At 42.9% G+C, this 22788-nt stretch overlaps 4 protein-coding genes across 6 annotated transcripts; 3 read left to right on the plus strand and 1 right to left on the minus strand.

The window, feature by feature from the left end:
- The first annotated feature begins 224 nt into the window (after window positions 1-224).
- On the plus strand, window positions 225-4330 carry fabp3 (fatty acid binding protein 3, muscle and heart). The gene is made up of 4 exons (XM_046418160.1): window positions 225-473; window positions 2431-2603; window positions 3710-3811; window positions 3892-4330. Exons 1-4 carry the CDS (start codon window positions 401-403, stop codon window positions 3943-3945), a joined length of 402 nt encoding a protein of 133 aa, XP_046274116.1. The 5' UTR covers window positions 225-400; the 3' UTR covers window positions 3946-4330.
- A 1597-nt stretch (window positions 4331-5927) lies between these two features.
- Window positions 5928-9245, minus strand: zcchc17 (zinc finger, CCHC domain containing 17). The gene is made up of 7 exons (XM_046418111.1): window positions 9135-9245; window positions 8333-8511; window positions 7867-7967; window positions 7675-7766; window positions 7453-7553; window positions 7152-7303; window positions 5928-6812 (listed from the first exon to the last, which is right to left on the minus strand). The coding sequence occupies exons 2-7, from the start codon at window positions 8469-8471 to the stop codon at window positions 6645-6647; spliced, it is 753 nt and encodes a 250-aa protein (XP_046274067.1). The 5' UTR covers window positions 8472-8511; window positions 9135-9245; the 3' UTR covers window positions 5928-6644.
- A 5-nt stretch (window positions 9246-9250) lies between these two features.
- Window positions 9251-16225, plus strand: snrnp40 (small nuclear ribonucleoprotein 40 (U5)). Its single transcript, XM_046418110.1, has 10 exons — window positions 9251-9494; window positions 10164-10293; window positions 10421-10514; window positions 11619-11784; window positions 12463-12585; window positions 13662-13782; window positions 13901-13983; window positions 14499-14560; window positions 14998-15101; window positions 15932-16225. The coding sequence occupies exons 1-10, from the start codon at window positions 9384-9386 to the stop codon at window positions 15979-15981; spliced, it is 1044 nt and encodes a 347-aa protein (XP_046274066.1). The 5' UTR covers window positions 9251-9383; the 3' UTR covers window positions 15982-16225.
- Window positions 16226-16896: 671 nt separating this feature from the next.
- Window positions 16897-22473, plus strand: nkain1 (sodium/potassium transporting ATPase interacting 1). 3 transcript variants are annotated; one of them, XM_046418424.1, is made up of 8 exons: window positions 16897-17721; window positions 17926-18323; window positions 19198-19335; window positions 19440-19520; window positions 19911-20108; window positions 20296-20356; window positions 21388-21469; window positions 21978-22473. In XM_046418424.1, the coding sequence occupies exons 2-8, from the start codon at window positions 18270-18272 to the stop codon at window positions 21985-21987; spliced, it is 624 nt and encodes a 207-aa protein (XP_046274380.1). In that variant the 5' UTR covers window positions 16897-17721; window positions 17926-18269; the 3' UTR covers window positions 21988-22473. The 3 variants fall into 3 exon arrangements, with proteins under 3 accessions (XP_046274380.1, XP_046274381.1, XP_046274382.1); XM_046418425.1 differs by having other exon boundaries at window positions 16897-17614; XM_046418426.1 differs by having other exon boundaries at window positions 16897-17608.
- The last annotated feature ends 315 nt before the right edge of the window (window positions 22474-22788 follow it).

Here is a 22788-nt window from a genome sequence, read left to right on the forward strand (position 1 = left end):
ATCACTACACTTCATAGAGAGACGAAATAAATTGGTGCAAACAAGTCATTCAAAGAAAATTTTACTTTATTTGCATGGTATCCACTTCTGTAAAAACAAGTTTATCACATACACTCACTCTGCCTCCCTCTCTCTCCATCCCTTATGTCACCCCTCCCCCCTGCACTCCCGGCACAGCCTGATGACATCACGAACAGCCGGTATAAATGCAGCCAGTAGGATTGCAGCGCAGCTTGTGGCGCTGACTACATCTCCCTCCTCTCTCTCTCTCCCTCTCTCTCTCTCTCTCTGCACCTCCCTCGCTTTGCTGCCTCGCACACTTTCTCTCTCTCCCTCGCTGTCTCTCTCATACACCCTCACACCGTCCCTCGTGCCCTCATTCCGCCACATTACTGCAAACATGGTCGAGGCTTTCGTTGGCACATGGAACCTCAAGACGAGTGACAAATTTGATGACTACATGAAGGAGCTCGGTAAGTGTGTGTGTGTTTGTTGCACGCAGTAAGCGAGTGTGTGCGCATGTTTGTGTAACGGGGAGGATGCTGCTAGTACTGCATGTGGGTACATGTGAAAAATGGGGCTGGGAGAGATAAAGGGTTTAAGGTTTGTTTAAACTGTTAACAGCTGCAGCTGGGAAGGTGTGTGTGTGTGTGTGTTGGGGGGTGAAGGGAAAGATGAAAGGACAATGGACAATGAATTAATAAATAAGGGAGGAGCCGAAATGGCGAATGCAAGAAAAGAGGTAGAAGAGGAATACGAGTGGAAAGAGGAAAACATGACAGAGAAAAGGGAGAAGATGGGAGTGGGTGGGGGGAGGGGGGATGAGTGGCTGACCGCATGGTTTAAGTGCTGGAAACGAGGGAGACAAGGGAGGAGCTCTCAAGCAGTAGAAAAAAAAATCACCGCCACTGTGAGAAACTGAATGGCAAGCAAATGGCATTCACAACACACACACACACACACACACACACACACTTGAGCATAATGTGGGTGACCTTCGCTGAAAGCTCCACATTGTGTGAGGCCATGGGAGGAGTTGAATATTAAGAAGGTCCCAATGCCAAGGAGCTAATGGGATGAGAATGTGCAGAAAAATAGTGGGCTTCAGAATATCTTGCACACAGTTTGGTGTGTGTGTGTGTGTGTGTGTGATGTGGGCAGGTGCTCAGACTTTTACAGCCATGAAGAGTCTCACTAAACCATTCGACTTTGTGAGGCAGCGTGGGGTGTATGTGAGCGTGAGAGAGATTCGCACCCGGTGACCCCAGTGCCATATTAACATCGACCCGTCTGCTCTGGTCACCATAGAAACCAGAGACCCTTCAACCTCTAACCCCAGTCCTCTTGATCAATGAGGCGTCTGAATATGCACACACACACACACACCCAAAATGACTCTCTGATTGTGTGTAGGAAGCTATCAGACCGTCAGCCTGAAAAAGAACAGATTTCCACTTTGGTTGCAAAGGGCGTGAGTCACTATTATCCAATGAAATGAGCTCTCTTGATCCCTCTCTTTCTCTCTCTCACACACACACACACACACACACACACACACACACACCCACCCACACACACACACACCCACACCCCCTACAAGGCAAGCAAGTAGTCATTGGCACACATTCATGTCCAGACAGGCCTTCAGGTCAATGGGGCCCCTGCAGTGTTTGAAGAACATGCTGTAGGTTTGTGCAGCAGATAAATAGAGATTAGAGAGTGTGACAGTTGAAGGGCAAATGCACGGCTACTGCTGGAAACCTTTCTCAAAATTTGCCACTTAGTACCCCACTGATAATGTTACACCCAAAAGTATAATCGGAATAGTCAATGGTGTTGTAAACAGATTAAGGCCTCAGGAGGGTAGTCACGGTTGGTTGGTCCACCGGTTTTTATTAAGAGTGAAATATCTTGACAGCTACTGTATGGATTCAATCCAAGAAAAAGAAACCTATTGACTTTGATCCTCTCACCTTTCCTGTATTGCCACCATGAGGCTTTTGACTTTTAGTGGAATATCTCAACTGTTTTGAACAAACATTCATATTTCCAGCAGAATTATTTTTGCTGACTTTGCTGTTCCCTTAATATATCACATCGAGTTTACAGTTTAATTTAGATTTACACTACCTGGGTGGATTGACATAAAAATTTTGCCTTGGGTGTACTTTGTGATTATTTCTAATTTGCATATAGCTTGCTGATCTTGGCATTTATCCTGAAGCATATCTTTGCCTGAGTACAGTTGAGAGAGGGCGTGATCAGTTTGTTTAATCTGCTCATTGCCTGAACTTTACAGCTTTGCAGAGCCGCTGGGGTGGCTGTAGGTTGTTAGTCTTGTTTTTTTGTTTGTATGTGTCAAGGCAACAATATTCCTTTATTTGCTCCCCCCAGCATGTTACATTGCCCGTGTATCTTTGTCCTCCACAGGTGTGGGCCTCGCCACACGCAAGATGGGCAACATGACCAAGCCGACCACTATCATCTCAGTGGACGGCGACAAGGTGACGTTGAAGACCCAGAGCACCCTTAAGAACACAGAGATCTCCTTCAAGCAGGGAGAGGAGTTTGACGAGACCACCGCCGATGGCAGGAAGGTTAAGGTGAGACGTCAAAGGTCAGGTTGCTCAGACAGGAGTTCACTGAGGAATACAAATGCTCAAGGGCAAGTCCTCAATTTATGCTTAAGAGTTTGAGTGGCTCATCCTCAAAATTCACTATATACCTAAACAATACTGAGGTATGCTCAGACACTGTGATAACTACAGTTGTGAGGATAATTGGTGGTTTAACAAGCAACTGTGATATTTCACAGTTGGGGATTGTAATTCTTATTAGAACGTGAACAGCAGGAGGAGGGTGGGTCAGAGATCAGGGTACGAGGTGAGGGTCAGAGAAGATGGCGGTGGGCGAGTCGGCAAAGATTCAGAGGAATGGAAAACCTACAGCAGGACACAGACTGGAAGCATAATCGTTTCTGGCTCATTGTGAGTTTAAAAAAAAATCATTTCAAACTGAAACAAAACTCTTAAAGACAAAATGTGCAGCGCAAATACATATAACTCCCTCTGAATGTTATTAGATTATTATATATCATAATAGTGGATTAGTGTTATTGATGGTTTAGAGTAAAAATGTGTAGCAATTTTTATTAGAAAAAAAATAGTGTTAATTCAATGTATTCAGGGGTTTCGCCGCTACGTCCTGACTTAGTCTAACCTGTAGCTAATGTTAGCAAACCTAAGTGAGGAATTGCTAACATTTCTGGGTCAGTTTTCTCTTCTTCACTTATGCAGTTGTTGCACTTGCACAAGTTTTGGCATAAATCATCATCTTGTGGGGATAATTCTTACTTTTGGCCACTGAGGTCATCTTCCAACCAAAGTTATGTTAGCTATGTAAGCAGCATTTTCTGTTGTAGCTGCTTGAGGCGGTGCTAATTTGAAAAGCTTTTTTGTAGTGTGATGTGTTGCAGTGTCTTTTTTTTAACTCCTGTTTTGCATGTGAACTTTAATCTACAAGATAGTTGGCCTACTTTGTTGTCAATTCAATGTAGTCGCTTAAAAAATGTACAGTATTTGCCTCTGAAAAGAAAGAAAAACATTCAAACAAACCAAGTGCCTCAAAGCTGTGCTTGGTTCCATTCAATGGACCAAACATGCATTCATGAGTGGTTAATATGATCCCTCTGTTTGTTTGTTGGCTGCAGTCTATTGTAACAATCGAGGATGGGAAGATGGTGCACATACAGAGGTGGGACGGCAAAGAGACCAGTCTGGTTAGGGAAGTCAATGGCAACGCCCTCACACTGGTCAGTGCTCACGCAATATGCACACATTATTATCTGTATGTGTGTGTCGGTTGTATTTTCATTTTCTCTTTCCATCACAGACGCTCAAGCTCGGAGAGGTTGTCTGCACACGTTGTTACGAGAAGGCAGAGTAAATCCAAACACTGAAACCTCCGTCCTGCATCTACTTCGAACAATTTAAGTCCTGCAACCCAAACTCCTTAACACCAACTCAATCCAGTCCAAGCAAACTTCCCGTGTGGCTGCTGTCGACTCCCCTCGACATCCCTTCATACTGTATGCTCAGTGTTAACAGGACTGTGACTTCACTGTCTGTATACTGTTTTTCCTTCAACTGTAAGAAACACTGAATAAATTCCAATGATTTGTTGGGTTTTTTTTTCTCTAAAATTCCAGGTCTGCATATTTTTGTTTTTTTAGATAATGTGTAATACATTGTGCCTGTTTGAAAACTTGCCTGTTGAGACCTGAAAAATGAAAATAAAAGTGTCTACACAGTTGGACAGTGTGGTAAAACAATGAAATTTCTCCTGAATGTTTTTTTTCTTGATGTTTAGAGTGCATTTGGTAGTTGGTAATTCCAGGTACGGATGTTACTTAAGGATTAGTTTATCCTGGTGACCCTGAAGCCTACAAACACAAGCAAATAAACCTTGAGGGCAATTTCATACTGTTCTCTTTTATTGTGAAATTTCAGCAACTGTCATGTATGTAAATTAACTGATTGGCAGCTTCAGCTCAGAGATGCCATAAGAATCAGATTCAGGAATACTTGATTGATCTGTTGGGGGAAACTGGGTTATAAAAAAAAAAAAAAAATTACAGTTCCTGTCATGTATTCAATGACTTTCTGAGCGTAGTGAGCCTGAGGCCAGTTTGAGCCATGGTTAGTTGTGTCTTATAAAAAACCAACCGATCCAAAGAGTGTGACCAAAGTTTCCATTGCAGCTGGTTTTAAAGGGACTTGAAGGTTAATTATAGCTCCTGCTACTGTGTGTGTGTGTGTGTACATACAAGTGTGTTTGTATGTTGCCTTTGCCCTGGCTAACTGAGAGGAAAGTTTTGTCAAAGCTTGTACTAGGTGTGCGTGTACTTCTATGTCCTGCACTTTACACTACATTATGTGTGTGTGCTTTCTAAATTCAGATCATCCCGACCTACAGAAGATTGATGTCATGTGTTGGTTAGACTTCCAAGTAGAGTGAGGGTGAAGGGGTGAAAGTTCACAGGACTGTTCCACCCTCTGCACCCACCTAGAGGGTGGCCTCTGCACCCACCTACTCAAATGCTCCAACTCCTGAAATAGTCACAAAAAAATTAACTACAAGGTGCAAAATTAGAGAATGTGAGTAGTCTTCTTTATATATATATATATATATGTTTAGTTGTGCATATATAGTGCCAGGAAACACAAAGAAAGCAGAAAAGTGGAATAGTGTAAATAGCCAAAAGTAATGGATAAATGGCAAAAAGGTCAAGTTTCTGCCAGCTTCAATGCGGATCCCCGCAGATGTAAATACAACATTGTTATTAATACAAGTTGAACAAGTATGCAAATTCTGCTTTTTAACTCTTTCTGTTGACTGATTGCTATTATATTCAAATTATGTGCAGTAACGGAACACAAACTACAATTCCAGTGTGGAAGCTCAGAATATACTAAATATTTCACTGGTCATATTAAATTCATTTTCTGTATCTTTCTGGTGCAAAAATGAGAAAGGAGAACCTCAGAAAATAACGAGTCTCCAGACTGACCAATGACCTTGTGTCGTTGCCAGAGGAACGCATTAGAGTTGTGTAAAACCACTGCAGCTGGAGACAAACTGTTTCTCCACAATCCTTCCAGTTACACCATGTTGGAGCATTTTATCTAATCTATTCTGTCCACTTTGTGCAACTTTGACCTCATGGGACATGACCCTGCCTGAAGTCCATGTTTTTTAAATCCTTCAGTCATGGCCTGAAACACATCACCTTTAATGCCATGAACTTAATGCGACCCCAGGGTGGTCCTGACAATTTGTAGCGTGTGTGTGTTTCAGTCCCCGAGGACTTACTTTAAACAACAACATTGTGAGCTCAAGGTCTAAGAACAAAGACATCAAGAAGCACGTTACAAATAAAAACATCTTTAATGGAGCTAACAGCTGACATGCAGGAAGAGGTTTGTGTGTACTGTGAACAGCCCCCTGGAGGCAAGATACACAAACACACACACACACACACGTACACAAAAAAAAAACACACAATAAGCAACGGACAACCTCAGGATATCACCATAGCTCAAGGTTCCTGTCACGCTTACTTACTTGTGCTGCATTACACATCCTGTTTGTGTTTTACTACTTCCTATATGTGTGTAGCTCTCCTCTGAGTGGATTATTTGAAGGATTTGCATGTCAACCGCCTGAAGAGTCAGCTCTACTGTCTTCATGTCTGCTTAATGGATTTCCCAGAGCATAAGAGAGCAGATAGCTGTAAACTAATATCAGTTTCAAGAGGGACAGCAACTCGCTACCATATAGCTTACACCTATCAGGTTACATGTGTAATCTCCTCCCTCTGAGCAGGGGTTACTTTAGGACAAGTAGTTGCAGCACTTTCCCGCTTGATCCATTATGATTTTTTAAACTTGATTTATAGACATAGACAGATAGTAAAACTTTCCTTAACTTAAATGCATAATAGCTTCTATGACAAGAGTTTCTTACTAAACGTTACACAGTTGGAAAGTGTGTCACTGAGTCTGTTGCTACACACTTCCCCTTTTGCATCTGTCTGATAGCTTAAGTGTGTGACTGCAGACGTGTGTTTGAGTTGTGTGGCCTTCTCAACTGTGTTTGTGTGATTTGTGTTTCTTGTGTTTTTTCTTCTTTTTCTCATCTCTGTCAGTGTCAGAGTGGTCACGCCGCCTCCTCTTGGATTTGCATTCACTGCTGCTGTCGCTCTCCGACTCCCTCTTCTCCTGCTTCCTCTTTTTCTTCTTCATTTTCTTCTCCTGGGAAATGAACATACAAGAGAAGAACTTGTTTTGTGTGGCAAAAAAAGGAACTTGGACAATGACAAAGCAGAAATACACAAAAAGTGGTCAGGAGTTTCGATACTCCAAAACCCAAGCACTTAATTATTTTTCATTATATCAGCACAAAACCAAAGCACATGCTTCCAAACAACACTTTTGGTCGTTCCCATGAAGCTGCCTTGTGTGAGCAAACAGAGACATGCAGTGTCAAACAGAGACGTGTGGGTTGCTGCATGAGATTACTCACAACTGAAAGACACGAAAAGAAAGATGGGTGCTTGCAAAAAGACCCATGCAGAACAGTCACATACTCACCTTCTTTTTCTTCCTCTTTTTGTCTGAGTCTTGCTGTGATGCAACTGTGGAGGTCTGCTGCCTTTGCTGCTGCTGTGGCTCTTCATCGTCCTCTTCAGGCAAAAGTGTGTATTGCAGGCCCGGAGCGGAGAAGCAGTCCTTTGTGAAGTGACCTGAAAAGAGAGAGAAGTGCTGCACAAATTTATTGTGATTTCAATTATATCATTTTTGAACAGAAGAAGAAAGTTGTAGGAAACAAGCTATTCTCTGTGTTTTGCCATTTTAGTATACGACTGTTGTTTCATTCATTTTGCCGTGGTACCTTTGCAGCCACACTTTGAGCACGTTGTGTTGAGTACAGCCTCCAGTGTGATCCTGTTGCCTGTGTAATCTCTAAACTGCTTACGTCGTCTTGCATCTTGCCTAAAAATCATCATAATTAACACACATCTGTTCAACTGCAGACAATGTATACATATGTATGTGTATGTGTGTGAGAGAGAGAGAGATTGAAAAAAAAACCCAAAAAACTGTAAGCACTTACTCCGCCAAAACATTGTTTGGGTCCAAGTCCCGCCCTGTTCCCTGATTGACGGCTTTCATTGAGAAGGACAACTTCACCTTGTCACCCCGAATCTGAGAGACAAGGGACAGAGCTGCCATCAGCCTGCTCGCTCATTTCACTGACACAGCACGATGTTTGTGTGTGTCCGTGTATGTATATGTGTGCTCCTACCTCTCTGCCTATAACTTTAATCCAAACCTGTTCCCCGACATCGACAATCTCCGAGGCATTCTCAACCCGTGAAGCTGACATCTCACTCACATGTACCAGGCCTGCATGTGTCAGGGAAAAGTATAGGTATCAATCTAAAAAAATACATAAAATTCTAAGAGGAAGAATCTAGATACAAATATTTCTTTGTTTTGCCTTCTGTTTGTCGGACTTGAAATCTTTAAGTTACTTAATATTTTTCATGCATTCTTTGCATACCTTACATACGTAACATACATTCTTTCACTGACTCACAGTTTGAACAAGGACTTATTTACATGAGCATGAGCAACAAGGATTAACAAGGACTAATTTATGTAAAAGGATTCAATCTCGAACATTTCTTCGTTGCAAAATTATTTTCTCAGGACCTGAACAATTTACATATGTAATGTTAATTGTGCAATTAAAGTTCACTTTCTCCAACCTTCCTTCTTGTATCCCGGCAGTCTGACAAAGGCTCCATAAGTCTGCACAGAGACCACCTCTCCCTTAGCAATGCTGTACAATGGAGGCAGACCATCCAGTCCAGCAGGCTCTGGTGCTGGGCTATCACTGTCGGACATTCTTACTGATGAGGTGGGCCACAGTTATCACTGAGTGGATCTAAAACATTGATAAAACATATTTCATTATTTGTAGCCCATAAAATAGAAGACTGTCCTTTTTTCAAGGATGAGAAGTGTGAAAATACACCTAACATCAGTGTCTACTTGAAGTCTGTAGAATTGGCACTTAAAGATTAGTCTTGTTTATAAATGATTATTAGGTACAGTGAAAATTCTATTTCAGTGCATCTACATTAGAATCACTTCTTACACCAAAATTCGTTTAATTTCCCCAAAGTAGTTTTATTGTTTTCTATTTTATTCTTGTTGAGATGCTGCCGAGTCCTCTCGTATGTCGATAAAATAGACCAAGTTCCCCGTTACTTTATTTGTATGAAAGTCTGACAATAAGGTGCATATAGAAGGTCTAGAACAGAATAAGAAACTGCAGTAGGCTGTCTGCTTTAACAGAGTGGCTTAGATTGAACAGTAGCATTTAGGCTAACGTTAGCTGGCTGTATGGTAGCATTGTCCACTACCTAGCTAACCCGGTTGACCCTTTAAAGACTAATAAAAAGGATAATTGGCCCATGCGTGAAGTATAAATTCAACTTGTTTAAAATAGGCAGTGCACCATGTAGCCAAATTTAAGAGAAAATATAGAAAATAAAATATTGTTACCTTTCGCAACAAAGCTGCTTCAGTTTTACATCCGGTGCAAATTAATTTAACAACAAGATCTATAACCAATCGTGGCAGTCGTTGCTTACCTCAACCAATCATAGCAACCATACTAGCGGAAGTACTCCTTCTCTGTTCTTCGTTGGTGCTCCGTTTCTCGACGTCCCTCCATGATATACGTCCATTCATTTTTGAAATTGTAGACCTTAAAATTCAACACTTTCGTAGTTTTTTGTAGACTAAGCCGAGATGATTGAACCTAAGAAGAGAGTGGGGGACATGGCGGTGGTCCCTACTGCCGTGAAGCGGCCCCGGACGGAGCTGGTGGCGGCGGCTCAGTCTCAGCAACTCGTGGCCATGGTACGGAGCATACTGTGTACAATGTACTATATAATGGTGACTAGAAAAGTAATTATTAGAGCCGATCAAAACATGTTCACTGTCATTATCAATAGTACATTTACCTAATGTGTTCTTACGTGCACTAACTGGATTAGAAATTATTTTCAGGTGCGGAAACGGAAACGGGATTATGTTATTAAACAACACCGTGTTTCGTGGAAAAGTACAGTGTTGTAATTTGTTGATCATTTTGGAGGCTGTAGCTTCAGCTTCTACATAATACTTAACATTAAGTTACACGTCAGATCTTTTGCAAATCTTGAAAATGCTTTTTTTTACTGTCGTGCAGTCCACAGTGATAAAGTGGACAATTTATTTATATTGATACTATGACACACTAATGATACAGGACATAACCCTGCTGATTCTGGATCTTTGTAGCCAGTATTCATATTCAAGAGCTAAGACATCCTGTATCCAAAATTTTTCAGTCATCACCTATGGACATACACTATAAAGTCGTTAACTCTATTATTAAATAACCTCAAGCATATTAGTGTTTCACTTCTTTGTTGCTTTTTTATTAATATGTTTTTTAGTGAGTCAGTTATTATCTACTTAAAAAAAATCACACAGCACTAACCTCAGGGTCAGACAGTTGTTTGATCACTAATGTGTCTCTCATAGGGTCCCCCACGCAGCTCCAGCCTGCAGGCTCCCATTATGCTGATGTCTGGCCACGAGGGTGAAGTCTACTGCTGCAAGTTTCATCCCAATGGAGCCACACTGGCCTCCTCAGGATTTGACAGGCTCATATGTAAGATATGAACAATTAAAATGCAACAAACAGCGAACAGTCCTACGCATTACGCATCCTTATGAAAAGTATTCATGCGCCCAGATTCTTTAAGCAACTCGTTTTACGCTGTTTTTCTTTGCTGCAGTGTTGTGGAATGTGTATGGAGACTGTGATAATTATGCAACTCTGAAGGGCCACAGTGGAGCAGTGATGGAGCTGCACTACAACACAGATGGCAGGTATGAATGATCGTTGATGAACTAACAAAGAAGTAAACTTATCACAGGGAAACATGCATTTGTTGGATAAACATTTGATGTCATTGAGTTTAGCGTAGTCTTTGAACACCTATGATGCGATAATGGATTCTTCTTGATTCAGTGAATCACAACTTTAAAATCTTTAGTCATATTGTTTTGGAGGTTGTCACAAGGGAGAATCCAAGGTCGAGTGTGTGTTTTTTGTTAAGTTTGAGATGTTTGGCCTCAATAAAATGTTGTTTTCTTACATGAAGTTAGTGTAAGTGGTCATTACACTGGCACTTTTGACGAGGAAAGAAATGGCGTAATGTATTGCATTTATTGCTGAATTTAAAAAGCTACAAAGGATTGGGAATTAAGTTTCAGAAAGTTATGAAGTTTCTCCTGACTCAACAACTCTCAAAACTACTTGATTTTTAACTGAATCTGGAGATTTTGTGGTGTAGTGATCACTCGAAACAGGCAGTGTGATAACAAACATCTGCTGTGTACCTTGGAAGGTAAGACAGCCCACACATTCAATTTGCATTACAATGAACCAAATGGAAATCAGACAGCGTGTAATGCATTATGCCAGTTGTTGTTGTGGCTTCTCATTGTTTTGGAGAGGACGTCAGTTGAGTAGGCGGCCATTTAGTGTGGCTCAGGAAACTTTTGCATACACACTGCTAAACTAGTGTGTCATATGTGGCTCAAACTGTCTCTGAATATGGACTGAGTGTTTGGATCTCAATGCATCCTCATTGCATTCACAGGTGTATTCACACCTGCTCTCAGAATTGTCCACTTGTGATGGATGGATTGCTCACTCATGATGGATGTTAAAAATTAAGAGAGCCGTCGTTAGCCTCAAAGATCATCTACCAAGCAAGCGTGATTGATTATTCTAGTTTCCGTAGTCAATAGAGAGCAAAATAGGTTTCCAATTTGTTTAAGTTTACAAGTTATCTGAAATAACTTGTGAGAGACATTGGCAAGAGCCATGCCAAACTCATGCTTCTCAGTTGATGTGTTAATTTTACGTGTTGCTATATGTGACTAGAAAAGGACTGACCAACTGTATTCTCCTCCTCTCTGTTTCAGCATGCTGTTTTCGGCAAGCACGGACAAGACTGTCGGTGTGTGGGACAGTGAAACAGGCGAGCGGATCAAGCGCCTGAAGGGCCACACCTCCTTCGTTAACACCTGCTACCCAGCCCGCCGAGGACCTCAGCTCATCTGCACTGGCAGCGATGATGGAACAGTCAAAGTAAAATTTGTTTAGTTAAATTACCTTACCTGTGTGGATGTTGGATTATATTTACTATGAGGGGATTTTCCTATTTTTAGTCGAGAGCGTGACTCATTGATTTCACAAACAGATTTTGTTATGCTATTCCTCAAAACCCAATCCTTGTACTCATATAGCCCCTGCTTGTGTTTCGATTTGCTCTGGATCAGCTCAAATCATATTCTTGTTTGTATTTAGGTATATTGCTGCTTGTACAGATTTCCTGCAGTCTGGCGTCAGCCCTTCTCCTTAGACCCAGCGCAGAAATCTGAGAGCAGACGTTTTCAGAGAAGTGCGTAGAAGCAGCCTGAGTGCGAGAAAGAAAGTCTGTGAAAATCTGTGCAAGCATACAGTTTGAGCAGAAGCAAAGCAAATCTAAGTGCCAGCAGGGGTTACTGCGTGCAGGCTTTAGAGGGAAAAAATAACAAAATCTGAATATGAAATTGGTGAGTCATTCTCTCAAATTGAAATACCATGCCTTTGAATAAAAATATGAATAAGTCCCACGATTTCCTTGGATTTTTTATCCTAGATCACTGGGTTTAACTCACTCACTGGTCTCAATAATGAACTAATGTTTTGTAAAACGAGTACCGTGTTACTGACTCATCTCGGTTATGATCAGGTTTGTGTTCATCTTTCTTCATGTGTTTGTAGCTGTGGGACATTCGTAAGAAAGGTGCGATCCACACGTTCCAGAACACCTACCAGGTGCTGGCTGTGACCTTCAATGACACCAGCGATCAGATCCTTTCTGGAGGCATCGACAATGACATCAAGGTATTGGACTCCAACAGGTCGTGAACATAGCGAACCTGGATGTGGATCACGTACTGGAAAATGATTTTCATGCAAAATGATTTAATCCTCTGATATTTGAGACATTCAAATTAGCTGTGTAGAAGTATACATATTGAACATATCAGCTTTGCCAAAATTAGGCTGTTCAGGGACTGCTATACTGGAAATTTTCAGTTGATCATTCAGCTCTATTGTCAAATAATGATCATGGAAAGCCTCCTATCCACTGTGGAGGAGTCATGGAAATTGTGATTAATAGATCTGGAGCTCTGAAGGATCTTTACCAGATCTACCAGTGCCAAAAAATTACTGATTTTTTTCATTCATTTGGCACAAGAGACATTCAGAGATGTCCAGGAATGCATGAATTGCATTGTGCAAAAATACTTTTACATTTCAGCCATGAGCAGTCATGACCGCAAAATTAATTTAAAAAAGTAAAAAACTAATAAGCAGTGCTGTTACAGAATACAAGAATTGCTGAGGACAATAAAGTGTGTGATAGCTGCAGGAACAAAGCATTGCTTCCGTTCAAGGCGATGAGTTCAGTCATTCGGGATGCATTTAGCCACAGACTAACATGTACTGTTGATGAAACACGTTGCATTTTTCATCTGAGTATGAGCAAAGTAAGGTGCCTAAACACGGTACTTAACTCATTGCCAGTGTGCTGTGAAACTGCCTCCCTCAGATGCTGCTGATCCCATAAAATGGTGAATTTGCTGCTCCATCCTCTTTGCTTTTGCATTTTTTATAATCATGTTCAGGAATTACACTTGTGTTTTGTCCTCATTCCGTTGCCTACATCCTTCACAAACCTGGTGCAGTTTCCCTTGGGCTTTTGTAGTTGAGGTGTCGTATTGTAGTGTGTTCATGTGCTGAAAGAACATCAGGTTTTTTTTTTTTGTTTTTTTTTTAATTTCCCCTGGACTCAAACTACAATCATGATAACTGGCCATGGTTATAGCTCCACATCAAGTCTACTCTTTGCTCTTTACATATAGATTGTAAGCTTTTGCATAAACCCTTTCAAGAGTTGTCATTTTGTTGTGCAGGTGTGGGACCTGAGGCAGAACAAGCTGATCTACAATATGCATGGTCACGGTGACTCAGTAACTGGACTCAGCCTGAGCTCTGAGGGCTCATACCTTCTCTCAAACTCCATGGACAACACAGGTAAGGCGATTATGAATAATATATGGACAGTATAGGAAAATGCATTTTTTCAGGCCATAACACAAAATTTTCTATGGATGAATCCTTTGTTTGGGGGGTTTTCTGTGTCCCTGTTCAGTGCGTATTTGGGATGTTCGACCATTTGCACCCAAGGAGAGATGTGTGAAGATATTCCAGGGCAACGTTCACAACTTTGAAAAGGTAACATGAAGAACTTTCTGGTCCTCTTCGTAGTCAGGGGTATGTGTGATCTGCTTGAACTTGCAGCACCGATATTACTTTCCACTGTTGATCCCACCCATAATGTGGGTGCACTTTGGAAAATGATGTAATGACCAATGATTATAGTGATTATTAATTAATTACCATCAGTTTGCAACTGTGTCAAAGATTCTCTTTTATAAAAAAGGCATTAAAACATGTCACATGTTTCTGACGTGTGCCAAGCAGCTCTCTGTGCTGTTTCATCCTGTTAAGTAACGCTATAACTTTGTGCACGAACGACTGGTGCAGTGCTGCTTCCGGTGTTTACGCCTGTTCTCCAGTGTGGTTGCATGACATCACCTTTGATCTTCTCCTGCCTCTCCCATCACTCTCTGCTGTCCTTTCTGATAAAGGAGTTCATCATTCCTCTTATTACTGTAAGAGCAGCTCTCATGTAGAATGGCTGTGTCATGTTGCTAATGCAGTTTCTTACATCTGCTGCTGTCTTACAGAATCTGCTGAGGTGCTCCTGGTCTACTGATGGCAGTAAGATAGCTGCAGGTTCAGCTGACAGGTGAGAGGCAGCAAAGCACTCGCACACCACATTGACATGCTCGTGTACACATGAAGAATAAAGATTAATCAGGTGTTTAAGACCAGAAAAATAGATACAAAGGACATAACATAACCTATAACATACTAAGAATGTATAAAATGTGATTTAGTTAAAGTTAAACTTTTTAAATATTTTTAAATATATACCTGTGTACACGTACCAACATATGGACAAATATATTAAGAATTCCCATATACACGCATTCACCATAACATCATTTGTTGACATAAATTATTTATGCATTTGAAGAACTTTTAAGAACTTAAATAGACACGAACATGCATTAAACGCGCCTGTTTCTGTACATGACTTATTCAGTCGGTCTCACGTGTCTCAGCTTCACATCGTCTCAGATTGGGAGTCATTCTAGCTGTTCCCTTCGTCTGTCCTTATAGATTTGTGTACATCTGGGACACCACATCGCGTAGGATCCTGTACAAGCTGCCGGGCCACGCTGGCTCCGTCAACGAAGTTGCCTTTCACCCGGAGGAGCCTGTAGGTGAGTCAAACGACTGCTTTAATCTCAGACTTCCCTCTGTAATCCACCTCAGAGGAAGGGAGAAGACATATTTGAAGACTTGAGGAACAAATTAGTTTTTTAACTTGAGCCGTGAACCGAGAGATTTTGCCAGAATGTGGTCGCGACTCAACGCTGTTATCTTCTGTCGGTTAGATTTCATTTGATATTTCTGATGAGTTCACCTGGACCTTATCAGTAATGGTGTGTTCTCACCTGGTTTATTTTCGCCCTTCATGCGATTCGTTTGGGTAGGTGTGAGCACAGTCATCACACTGTGTTGCAGACCAGAACAGCTGCCCCGCAGTGGTCTCGGTCTGGTCCTACTGAAACGCGATGTGACCTCGACCCAGCTAACACGTACACTCCACAAAGTTTGAGGGGGACAGTGTGTCAGTCTGCACGCTCTATATCAGCTCCCTTGTTCTGCTCAGTAGTAATGAAGGCAGCTCGTCGTCTTGGCAAGGCGTGAAGCAGTGTAGTATTATAAACGTGTTTCCTCTGAGAACGTTGTGCTGGTTTTGCCTCATGCATTGCAGGGCTAATCACCTGGTTATGAGCAAAAGCCAGCTGTGCTGTTGCTCCATGTTTTCAATAGAACAGCAGTGTTTCTCTCAGAGAAATGTGCACTAGTCCACAACACAGAACCTTCCTCTTGTTTATACTGTTTTGCTCCTGTCCCTGACACATCTGACCAAGTTGCTTACGAACTCATCAGCCATTCGGATCAGAGCAACAAACTGTATAGTAGATGTGAAAACGGCTTAAGAATAAGAGTTAAACCATCTTTTTCTTTTTGTCCCTCTGCGCAGTGCTGTCTGGCTCCAGCGATAAACGGCTCTACATGGGAGAAATTCAGTAGGGTGTGTGTGTGTGCGTGTGTATGAACTTGAATGAGTGTGTGTGAGGGTCCTGCTTCAGAAGTGGATGGGTGGTGTTCTACAGCGGGTTAGGAGTCTCTGTAATTTCATGTGCTCCATCTTGTCACTGAACAACCTCAAGATGTGTGTTTGAAGTCTGTTATGCTCAGTCAAGAACCTTCACAATGACTTTTTTTTATTTTGATTTGCTTCTTTTTAATAAACTTCTGTATTCTGTAAAAAAAAGAGTTTGTGAATTTTTTTTTACTCACTTCTCACTATTTTTACTCACACACTGATATCTATGTGTGATCTGTTCATGCAGATAAAACAAGTTATTTTATATCAATAATCCAGAAAACATTGTTCCTCTTATCACATTTTATTTTGTAAGTGGTGTTAATTAGTTACGATGAGAGTCTTGGTTACTAAACAAGATGTTTAAGAAAAATCCAGCAGTTAGAGTTCAAACTAAGCGCCAGGATGGTGCCTCTGGGTCCTGAAGGAAGAATTGGGTGAAAATAAGTTCAAATTTTCATTTATAACATGTACAATTAATGCATCTAATTCCAATAACTTTTTACAGTTCTGAATACAGAGCATAGTTTACATATCATACTTATATTGTCCTGTTTATGTTTTTTGTTTGCTTCCTTTTTATTAAAAGAGATGGCATGATTAATAAGAATGAGTAGTTTTACTTTTAAGACATATGTGCATTCACTTCTCTACATTTGTTTCTTTAAGATAAAGGAGTTTAATTTTGCTTTTTTTCTCTTAGTCTCACCTCTTTAGATGCAGGAGTCTGTCAGCAAAGAGAATCAGGTTAGTTTAATTAGCACTATAGACTTACTGATGTGTCACTACAGTTAAAATAGCTAATAGTTAATAGACTGATTAAAATGAGATGAATGCAAACAGAGAGAGATAAGATATAATATGATAATCCAAAAATCAAAGCTAATAGACTAGGAACACAGCCAGAGTTACGATACATGAGAAAGGTTTAATCACTTTTATTTGGGAAACACACTTGTTAAGTGAATGCAACTTGTGGTAAACCGGATAGACCATGTAAAGAATTTATTTTTCCACTGATTCTCATCATCGCTGTCATTCTCATTATTCTTCTGTAATTATTTTTTCATCAGCGATGGCTGATTGAACTTCTGTGAGACTCAGTCGGTTCCACCGCCCAGGGTTAAGTAACTGAGATTAAACAAGGCTGTTAATTGTGTTTATTTCCGCTATAACCGCAGGCTGATGAGACGGAGCAGTAAGGGCCGCGGGTCGGTGCTTTCTCCTCGGTCTGTGTCCACACTCAGATGGGAGTGGGAGGCGATTACAGACTTGATTATTTTCGTCTGTCTGAACCTCCTCTACCACCAGCGCGGGTGCCCCGTTTCTTTTGTGCTCCTTTCGAACGCCTCGCGGGGCTGCTGCTCGGCCGCGCGCACTCACGCACGCGGGTCTGCAGAATCCATGCAGCTCCTCCTCGAGGGGGTCGCGGCGAGAGCCCCCACCCCCCTCGTCTCTCTTTCTCTCCCCCCGCGGCTCCTCCTGCGCCCGCCTCGGCACCGATTGTTGACAAAAGACGCTGCGAGACGGAGCGAAGGAGCGCAGACCCCGGTACTGGTGAGCAGATCTGCCCGTTAACTTGACTTCTTTTTCCGAACAGTTAGAGGAGAAGAAGATCGGGACGGCGGGGAGGGGGACGAGGACTCTTCCGTTCCTAGAAAACCGTGAGTCACAACGGGCTGCTTTGTCCGTAACAGACTGCATGTAGCCAAGCGCTAGCCGTAGTAACACTGCGGGGTCGGTCCCCTCCTCTCCATCACCCCCGTGTGATTCGGTATCATGTGATGCTCATTTGTGTCTTTAGCCCGAGGTGGATCATGACAGCCTTCCGTCTCTCTTTGTGCCTTTGTGTGTCCCCTCTCCGGAAGGTGTGGCCGAGGTGATTCGGCTGTCGGTGGTGGTCGGACCGCAGCAGGCCGGCGTGAAGTGGACGCCCCCTCGCCCCCCTCCACCTCCTCCTTTCTCATCTCCTCTCTCCTTCCTGAGAACCACCCGCGATTGCTTTTTACCGACAAAACCAGCGGCCAAGATGGGTCAGTCACTGTGAGTCGAAGCGCCAGACCAGAGCTACAGGAAGAGGCGGCGGCCTCGGGCAAGTCTATTCAGCCGGTTATGGTGTGAGCTGAGACGGCCAGGCAGTCTGGATCTGACCGGGGACCCGTCATTCCCCCGGAGCCTCCGCGGCTCCAAGCCGCGTCCTGAGCCCTCCAAGATGGGGAAGTGCGACGGAAGATGCACACTGCTGGTGATATGTTCGCTGCAGTTGGTAAGTGTTTCTGTATATATGGGATTTGTGTGTGTGTTTGTGCATCGCCAAATCTGCCTCTCTACTCACTCACCATGAAGATATAATTAGAGCGGGTGCTGCAGACACGCACATTGAATTGAGAAATTTTTGTCCAGGCTCTCTGTTCAGTCACACCAAAAAAGCTTTGAGCTGCAGCTGCTGGAGAGCCATGCCACATTACAGGCGAGGGTGTGTGCGTGTGTCTTTGAAGCAGAGGGAGCAGGGCAGGGGGGCGCTTTGGTGTCGGGGTGGTCTGTGTGTCTGTAGAGAGAGAGGGGTGATTGCCCCTTCTGGCAAAACCATGTGAATGTTAAGCACAAGAGGGACAAGGAGGCCCTGTTCACCATCTGGTCTCCATTCTGGAGTTAAAGTTAGCTGTTCCTTGTGTCTACAAATAGCTTGAGACTGTTCCTCTAAAATGTAATAAGTGTGTAACACGAGACAGTATCAGCTACTCCTGTAGTTTGCATGATGCAGGCATGGACAGCAGCAGTGTGAGGGCTTGTCCTCCTGACTGTTGTTTGTAGGGCTGATGAGTTGTTGTGGCGGTGGGATCCGGCCCATAGATTCTCATTAGTTTGGGGGAGCTTTTGGGGGGTGCTCCTCTTTTACAGTCACTGGACTGGCTGGTCCTCCAGGCAGTTACCATGGAAACAACTGCGGCAGACCTGTGTATGTGTGTCCCTGTCACTGTCTGTGTGTGGATACATTTGGTGTGTGTGTGTGTGTGAAATCTTGATTACTTGTGTTGTATTTGCACATGTACTCAATTGTGTGTGCTTGTATGAGCTTGTCTTCTCGCCTGGTGTGTGTGTGTGTATGTAAACATATGACCTCTCCCCCTGTCCTCTAGGTGGCAGCCCTCCAGAGGCAGGTGTTTGATTTTCTGGGCTACCAATGGGCTCCCATCCTGGCCAACTTCCTGCACATAATGGCAGTCATCCTGGGCATGTTCGGCACTGTGCAGTTTCGCTTCAGATACCTCATCTTTGTGAGTATTCCCCTCACCTGCTCCTGTGTACTTTAAATTGATGAAGCAAACGGCGAGTGTGTGTGCGTGCTGATCTGAAACTGATCTCTGTGCCTTTTTGGCAGTATGCAGTATGGCTGGTCCTGTGGGTGGGTTGGAACTCATTCATTATCTGCTTCTACCTGGAGGTTGGAAACCTGTCACAGGTAAGTTCTGCGTGTTTGAACTTGTGTTTGTGCTTGATAGAATAACATTTTTGATATTTGTTCTAATGACAAACCCTGAGATTCACCTAGTGACCCCGACTCCTGATCCTGGGAACCCCTGGTTTTAGTCATGTATTATGCCAAAATGTCAAATTCTCTTTGACCACAGTATCTCAAAACTGACGATTTGCTGTTCTGTTCAATTCTATGCGATTGTTTCTCTGTTTTCTGTTGCTATAGGAAATTGTATAGTCCATCATTTGCTATTTCCTGACATTTTGAAGACTAAACCATTGATCAATCACATAATCGACTGAGGAAACAGTGATCAAAGTAACCGTTACTTGCAGCCCTGCTTTTATCCGCGTGTGTGTATGTGTGTCTGTTCAGGACAGGGACTTTCTCATGACATTCAACACATCTCTCCATCGCTCGTGGTGGATGGAACATGGACCTGGTTGCCTGGTAACGCCAGTGCTAGACTCTCGCATGGCCCCCGATGACCACCATGTCATCACTGTCTCTGGGTGTCTTCTGGACTACCAGTACATAGAGGTGTTGAGTTCAGCCATTCAGATCCTACTGGCAGTACGTATCTAACACACACACACCACACACACACACAATCATATAATAATCATACAATTTCTTGTGCTGTTAGACAACATTATTTTGCTTTTTAGTTTGTTGATTCTCAGCCTCCTGCTAAAACATGCTAAAACACAGGACAGACACTGACACCTACGGTAATTTCTGACTGTCTCTTCTCTAACAGCTCTTCGGCTTTGTGTACGCCTGCTATGTGAGTAAAGTCTTCCAGGATGACGAGGACAGCTGTGAGTGGTTTTGCCTTCTCCTAAAAGCTTGTTGGTCCTCCTCTGGTGTAGATTTACTCGTGTCATACCGTCGAGAGGGCTTTTGTGTTAGCAATCCATGGCTCTGGATGTGAGCGCTCATTGTTTTCTTCTACCTGAGTCATGCAGAGCAATATCACCCAGAGGATTCCCTCTGGGTGATCAGAGCGCTCCATCTGTGGGGAGTGTTAAAGACATCTGCCTGAATCTTCCCACCGTCAGAGTGTCTGTCCGTCCGTTCGTTTCTTTTGGATAGTGCTGGTCTGTCGTCTTGGGTGTGCCATCTGTGTGTGTGTGTGAATGGTTCTCCTCACGTGTTCCTCTTGCGATTGTTTCACTCTGGCTCAGTGGAGGAAATGAAGTCCTGTAGAATAAGACAGCATAAGATTGAGTTCCTGTGAAAGGAAGTGTCAAGCTGTGTCTGTGATGTTTAACAGCATGCTATGTTATAAAACTAATGTGCATGCTATAACATAGTGGTGGTGAGGATGCAGTAAAAATGACATGCAATGTAAATGTTTTGATGCTTTATTGATATAACACCATTATTAATATGTTATATGTTATTACAGTTTAAAATATCCAGTCATGGTGTAAAGTTTGGGCAATCATCTGATAAAAAATCTTAAACAAACTACACCTGATAACAATAGACCACATGTCCTCTGGGGAAAACAGTTCCCTAACTTGTAGCCTGTATCTCAACCAGCGACCGTTTTCTTTCTCAGCTGGCACCACATAAGTTTGTTCCACTGAATCGATTGAGAAAGATTAGAACAATGTATCAGTGACATAGGAGCAGTCAGAAAGATGATGTAGCGGTGTGTCGCTGCAGATTCTGATGGCACAGTGGGTGTTATAAAGATATACGCAAAGCACCATGATACCATCTACTGCTGTAATAGATTTTTCTGTCACAATAGAATCTCATCTTGAAACATAATTCGTGATTTAAAAAAAAAGCCCCAAAAACAAACAATGAAATGATGTAATCTCTTCTCTGTCTCCTGAAGTTGATTTCATTGGTGGCTTTGACTCATATGGCTACCAGCCTCCTCAGAAGTCCTCTCATCTGCAGCTGCAGCCTCTTTACACGTGAGTCATAAATGCAATACTGCGGTTTCTTCCTCTTTTTAAACTTACTGTGAAATGTTTGTCCTGTAAGGGGTACTCCAACGATGTGGTGCTGCGCTTGTAAAATGTTTGGGGTTTCATAGGGGGAAAGAAATCAATCTAGCAGGACTGAGATATCCTGACTTTTAGTCCCTAGTGTGAGTCAGGCTCTAAGAGCTCTGCGTTCTACATTTTCCATGATGTAGTTCAACTTAGTTAGATCCTCCATGCCTCTTAAATCCACACTTCTTTTGGTTTGCAATGCAAGCTTCTTGACATGTTTATCTCACCCTTAATGGAAACTGGAACTTTGGAATGTTTGTTCCAGACATACAAACTGTTTTCTCAGCTCCTTGTGACCAGTAAACTGAACTTTATGTGTAAAATGGGTGGAGTGCCCCTTTCATGCAATCATATCAAACTGTACTCTACTGCATTATTGATGTCTGACTGTGTGAATTCCGCTGTTCTCATCCCCTGTCATTCCCAGGGCTGGTTAACAGTAGGTAGCGCCCCCCTCAGGCCAAACCCTGACGGTGTCACTGTGGACAGAAAGCGGCGGTTGCCTTGATTACAGTCACTCTGTGTGTCACAGTGCGTCACAGACTTACCCCACCCGGAGGGAGAGACGTATGTGCGTGTGTGCATGTGTGCTTGTGTCTGCGAAAGAGAAATTCAGCCCTGAACAGAATGTACAGAGCTCAGGGAAGAACCAGCATGCCAGGTGGCGTGATGAGATGAAGGAGAAGGAGGGGAGATTCAGAGAAGCTGGGGACACCTTTGTCAACTCACGGACGACACACTTCACTAAACTGCCAGCTCTCAACACTCCAACAACTGTGCGCGCGCGTGTGTGTGTGTGTGTTTGAGTGATTGTGTAACTGCACAGGACTAGCAGGTGCTTCGTGGTTGCACCCTGGACTCTTACCACTCTGTGTCCCTGTGATTTTTTTTTTTTTTCTTTTTGGGGCGGGGTAGGTGCTCATGTGGGGTTGTGGGTGGGTGGGTCGCATAATAAAAAGAGGCACGGCTCGTACCTGTTGTTGTTTTAGAATGTGGTGGTGTCAAACTAGAGCAGTCTTACGATTCCCATTCCCAAAGCCATCTTTCCCTTCCTCCGATGCCGTTAAAAACTATTTTCAGCAGTGCACGTGCTGCACTCGTGAGTGTTGTCAGCAGCAGGACGTTGTACGTGGGATCATATCAAAATAAGCTACCGTGTCCGTTGTCCATGTCCATCATAATGAAGGAATGTGCCACCCAGTGGATGTCACAGAGGTTACGTTATATCAGGCTTGTTG

Source organism: Scatophagus argus, chromosome 17, assembly GCF_020382885.2.
Source record: "Scatophagus argus isolate fScaArg1 chromosome 17, fScaArg1.pri, whole genome shotgun sequence".
NCBI lineage: Eukaryota > Metazoa > Chordata > Actinopteri > Scatophagidae > Scatophagus > Scatophagus argus.

What these genes read in the sequence shown, in the direction of transcription:
- fabp3 (XM_046418160.1), top strand. Translation starts at nt 401, where the DNA reads ATGGTCGAGGCTTTCGTTGGCACATGGAACCTCAAGACGAGTGACAAA. An exon ending in CCGATGGCAGGAAGGTTAAG is followed by an intron (nt 2,604 to 3,709) that starts GTGAGACGTCAA and finishes TGTTGGCTGCAG; the next exon opens with TCTATTGTAACAATCGAGGA. An exon ending in ATGGCAACGCCCTCACACTG is followed by an intron (nt 3,812 to 3,891) that starts GTCAGTGCTCAC and finishes TTTCCATCACAG; the next exon opens with ACGCTCAAGCTCGGAGAGGT.
- zcchc17 (XM_046418111.1), bottom strand. Translation starts at nt 8,471, where the DNA reads ATGTCCGACAGTGATAGCCCAGCACCAGAGCCTGCTGGACTGGATGGT. An exon ending in GCCGGGATACAAGAAGGAAG is followed by an intron (nt 7,968 to 8,332) that starts GTTGGAGAAAGT and finishes TGACACATGCAG; the next exon opens with GCCTGGTACATGTGAGTGAG. An exon ending in TTAAAGTTATAGGCAGAGAG is followed by an intron (nt 7,767 to 7,866) that starts GTAGGAGCACAC and finishes CTTGTCTCTCAG; the next exon opens with ATTCGGGGTGACAAGGTGAA.
- snrnp40 (XM_046418110.1), top strand. Translation starts at nt 9,384, where the DNA reads ATGATTGAACCTAAGAAGAGAGTGGGGGACATGGCGGTGGTCCCTACT. An exon ending in GCTGCAGGTTCAGCTGACAG is followed by an intron (nt 14,561 to 14,997) that starts GTGAGAGGCAGC and finishes CTGTCCTTATAG; the next exon opens with ATTTGTGTACATCTGGGACA. An exon ending in TCACCCGGAGGAGCCTGTAG is followed by an intron (nt 15,102 to 15,931) that starts GTGAGTCAAACG and finishes CCCTCTGCGCAG; the next exon opens with TGCTGTCTGGCTCCAGCGAT.
- nkain1 (XM_046418424.1), top strand. Translation starts at nt 18,270, where the DNA reads ATGGGGAAGTGCGACGGAAGATGCACACTGCTGGTGATATGTTCGCTG. An exon ending in AGGTTGGAAACCTGTCACAG is followed by an intron (nt 19,521 to 19,910) that starts GTAAGTTCTGCG and finishes GTGTCTGTTCAG; the next exon opens with GACAGGGACTTTCTCATGAC. An exon ending in CCATTCAGATCCTACTGGCA is followed by an intron (nt 20,109 to 20,295) that starts GTACGTATCTAA and finishes CTTCTCTAACAG; the next exon opens with CTCTTCGGCTTTGTGTACGC.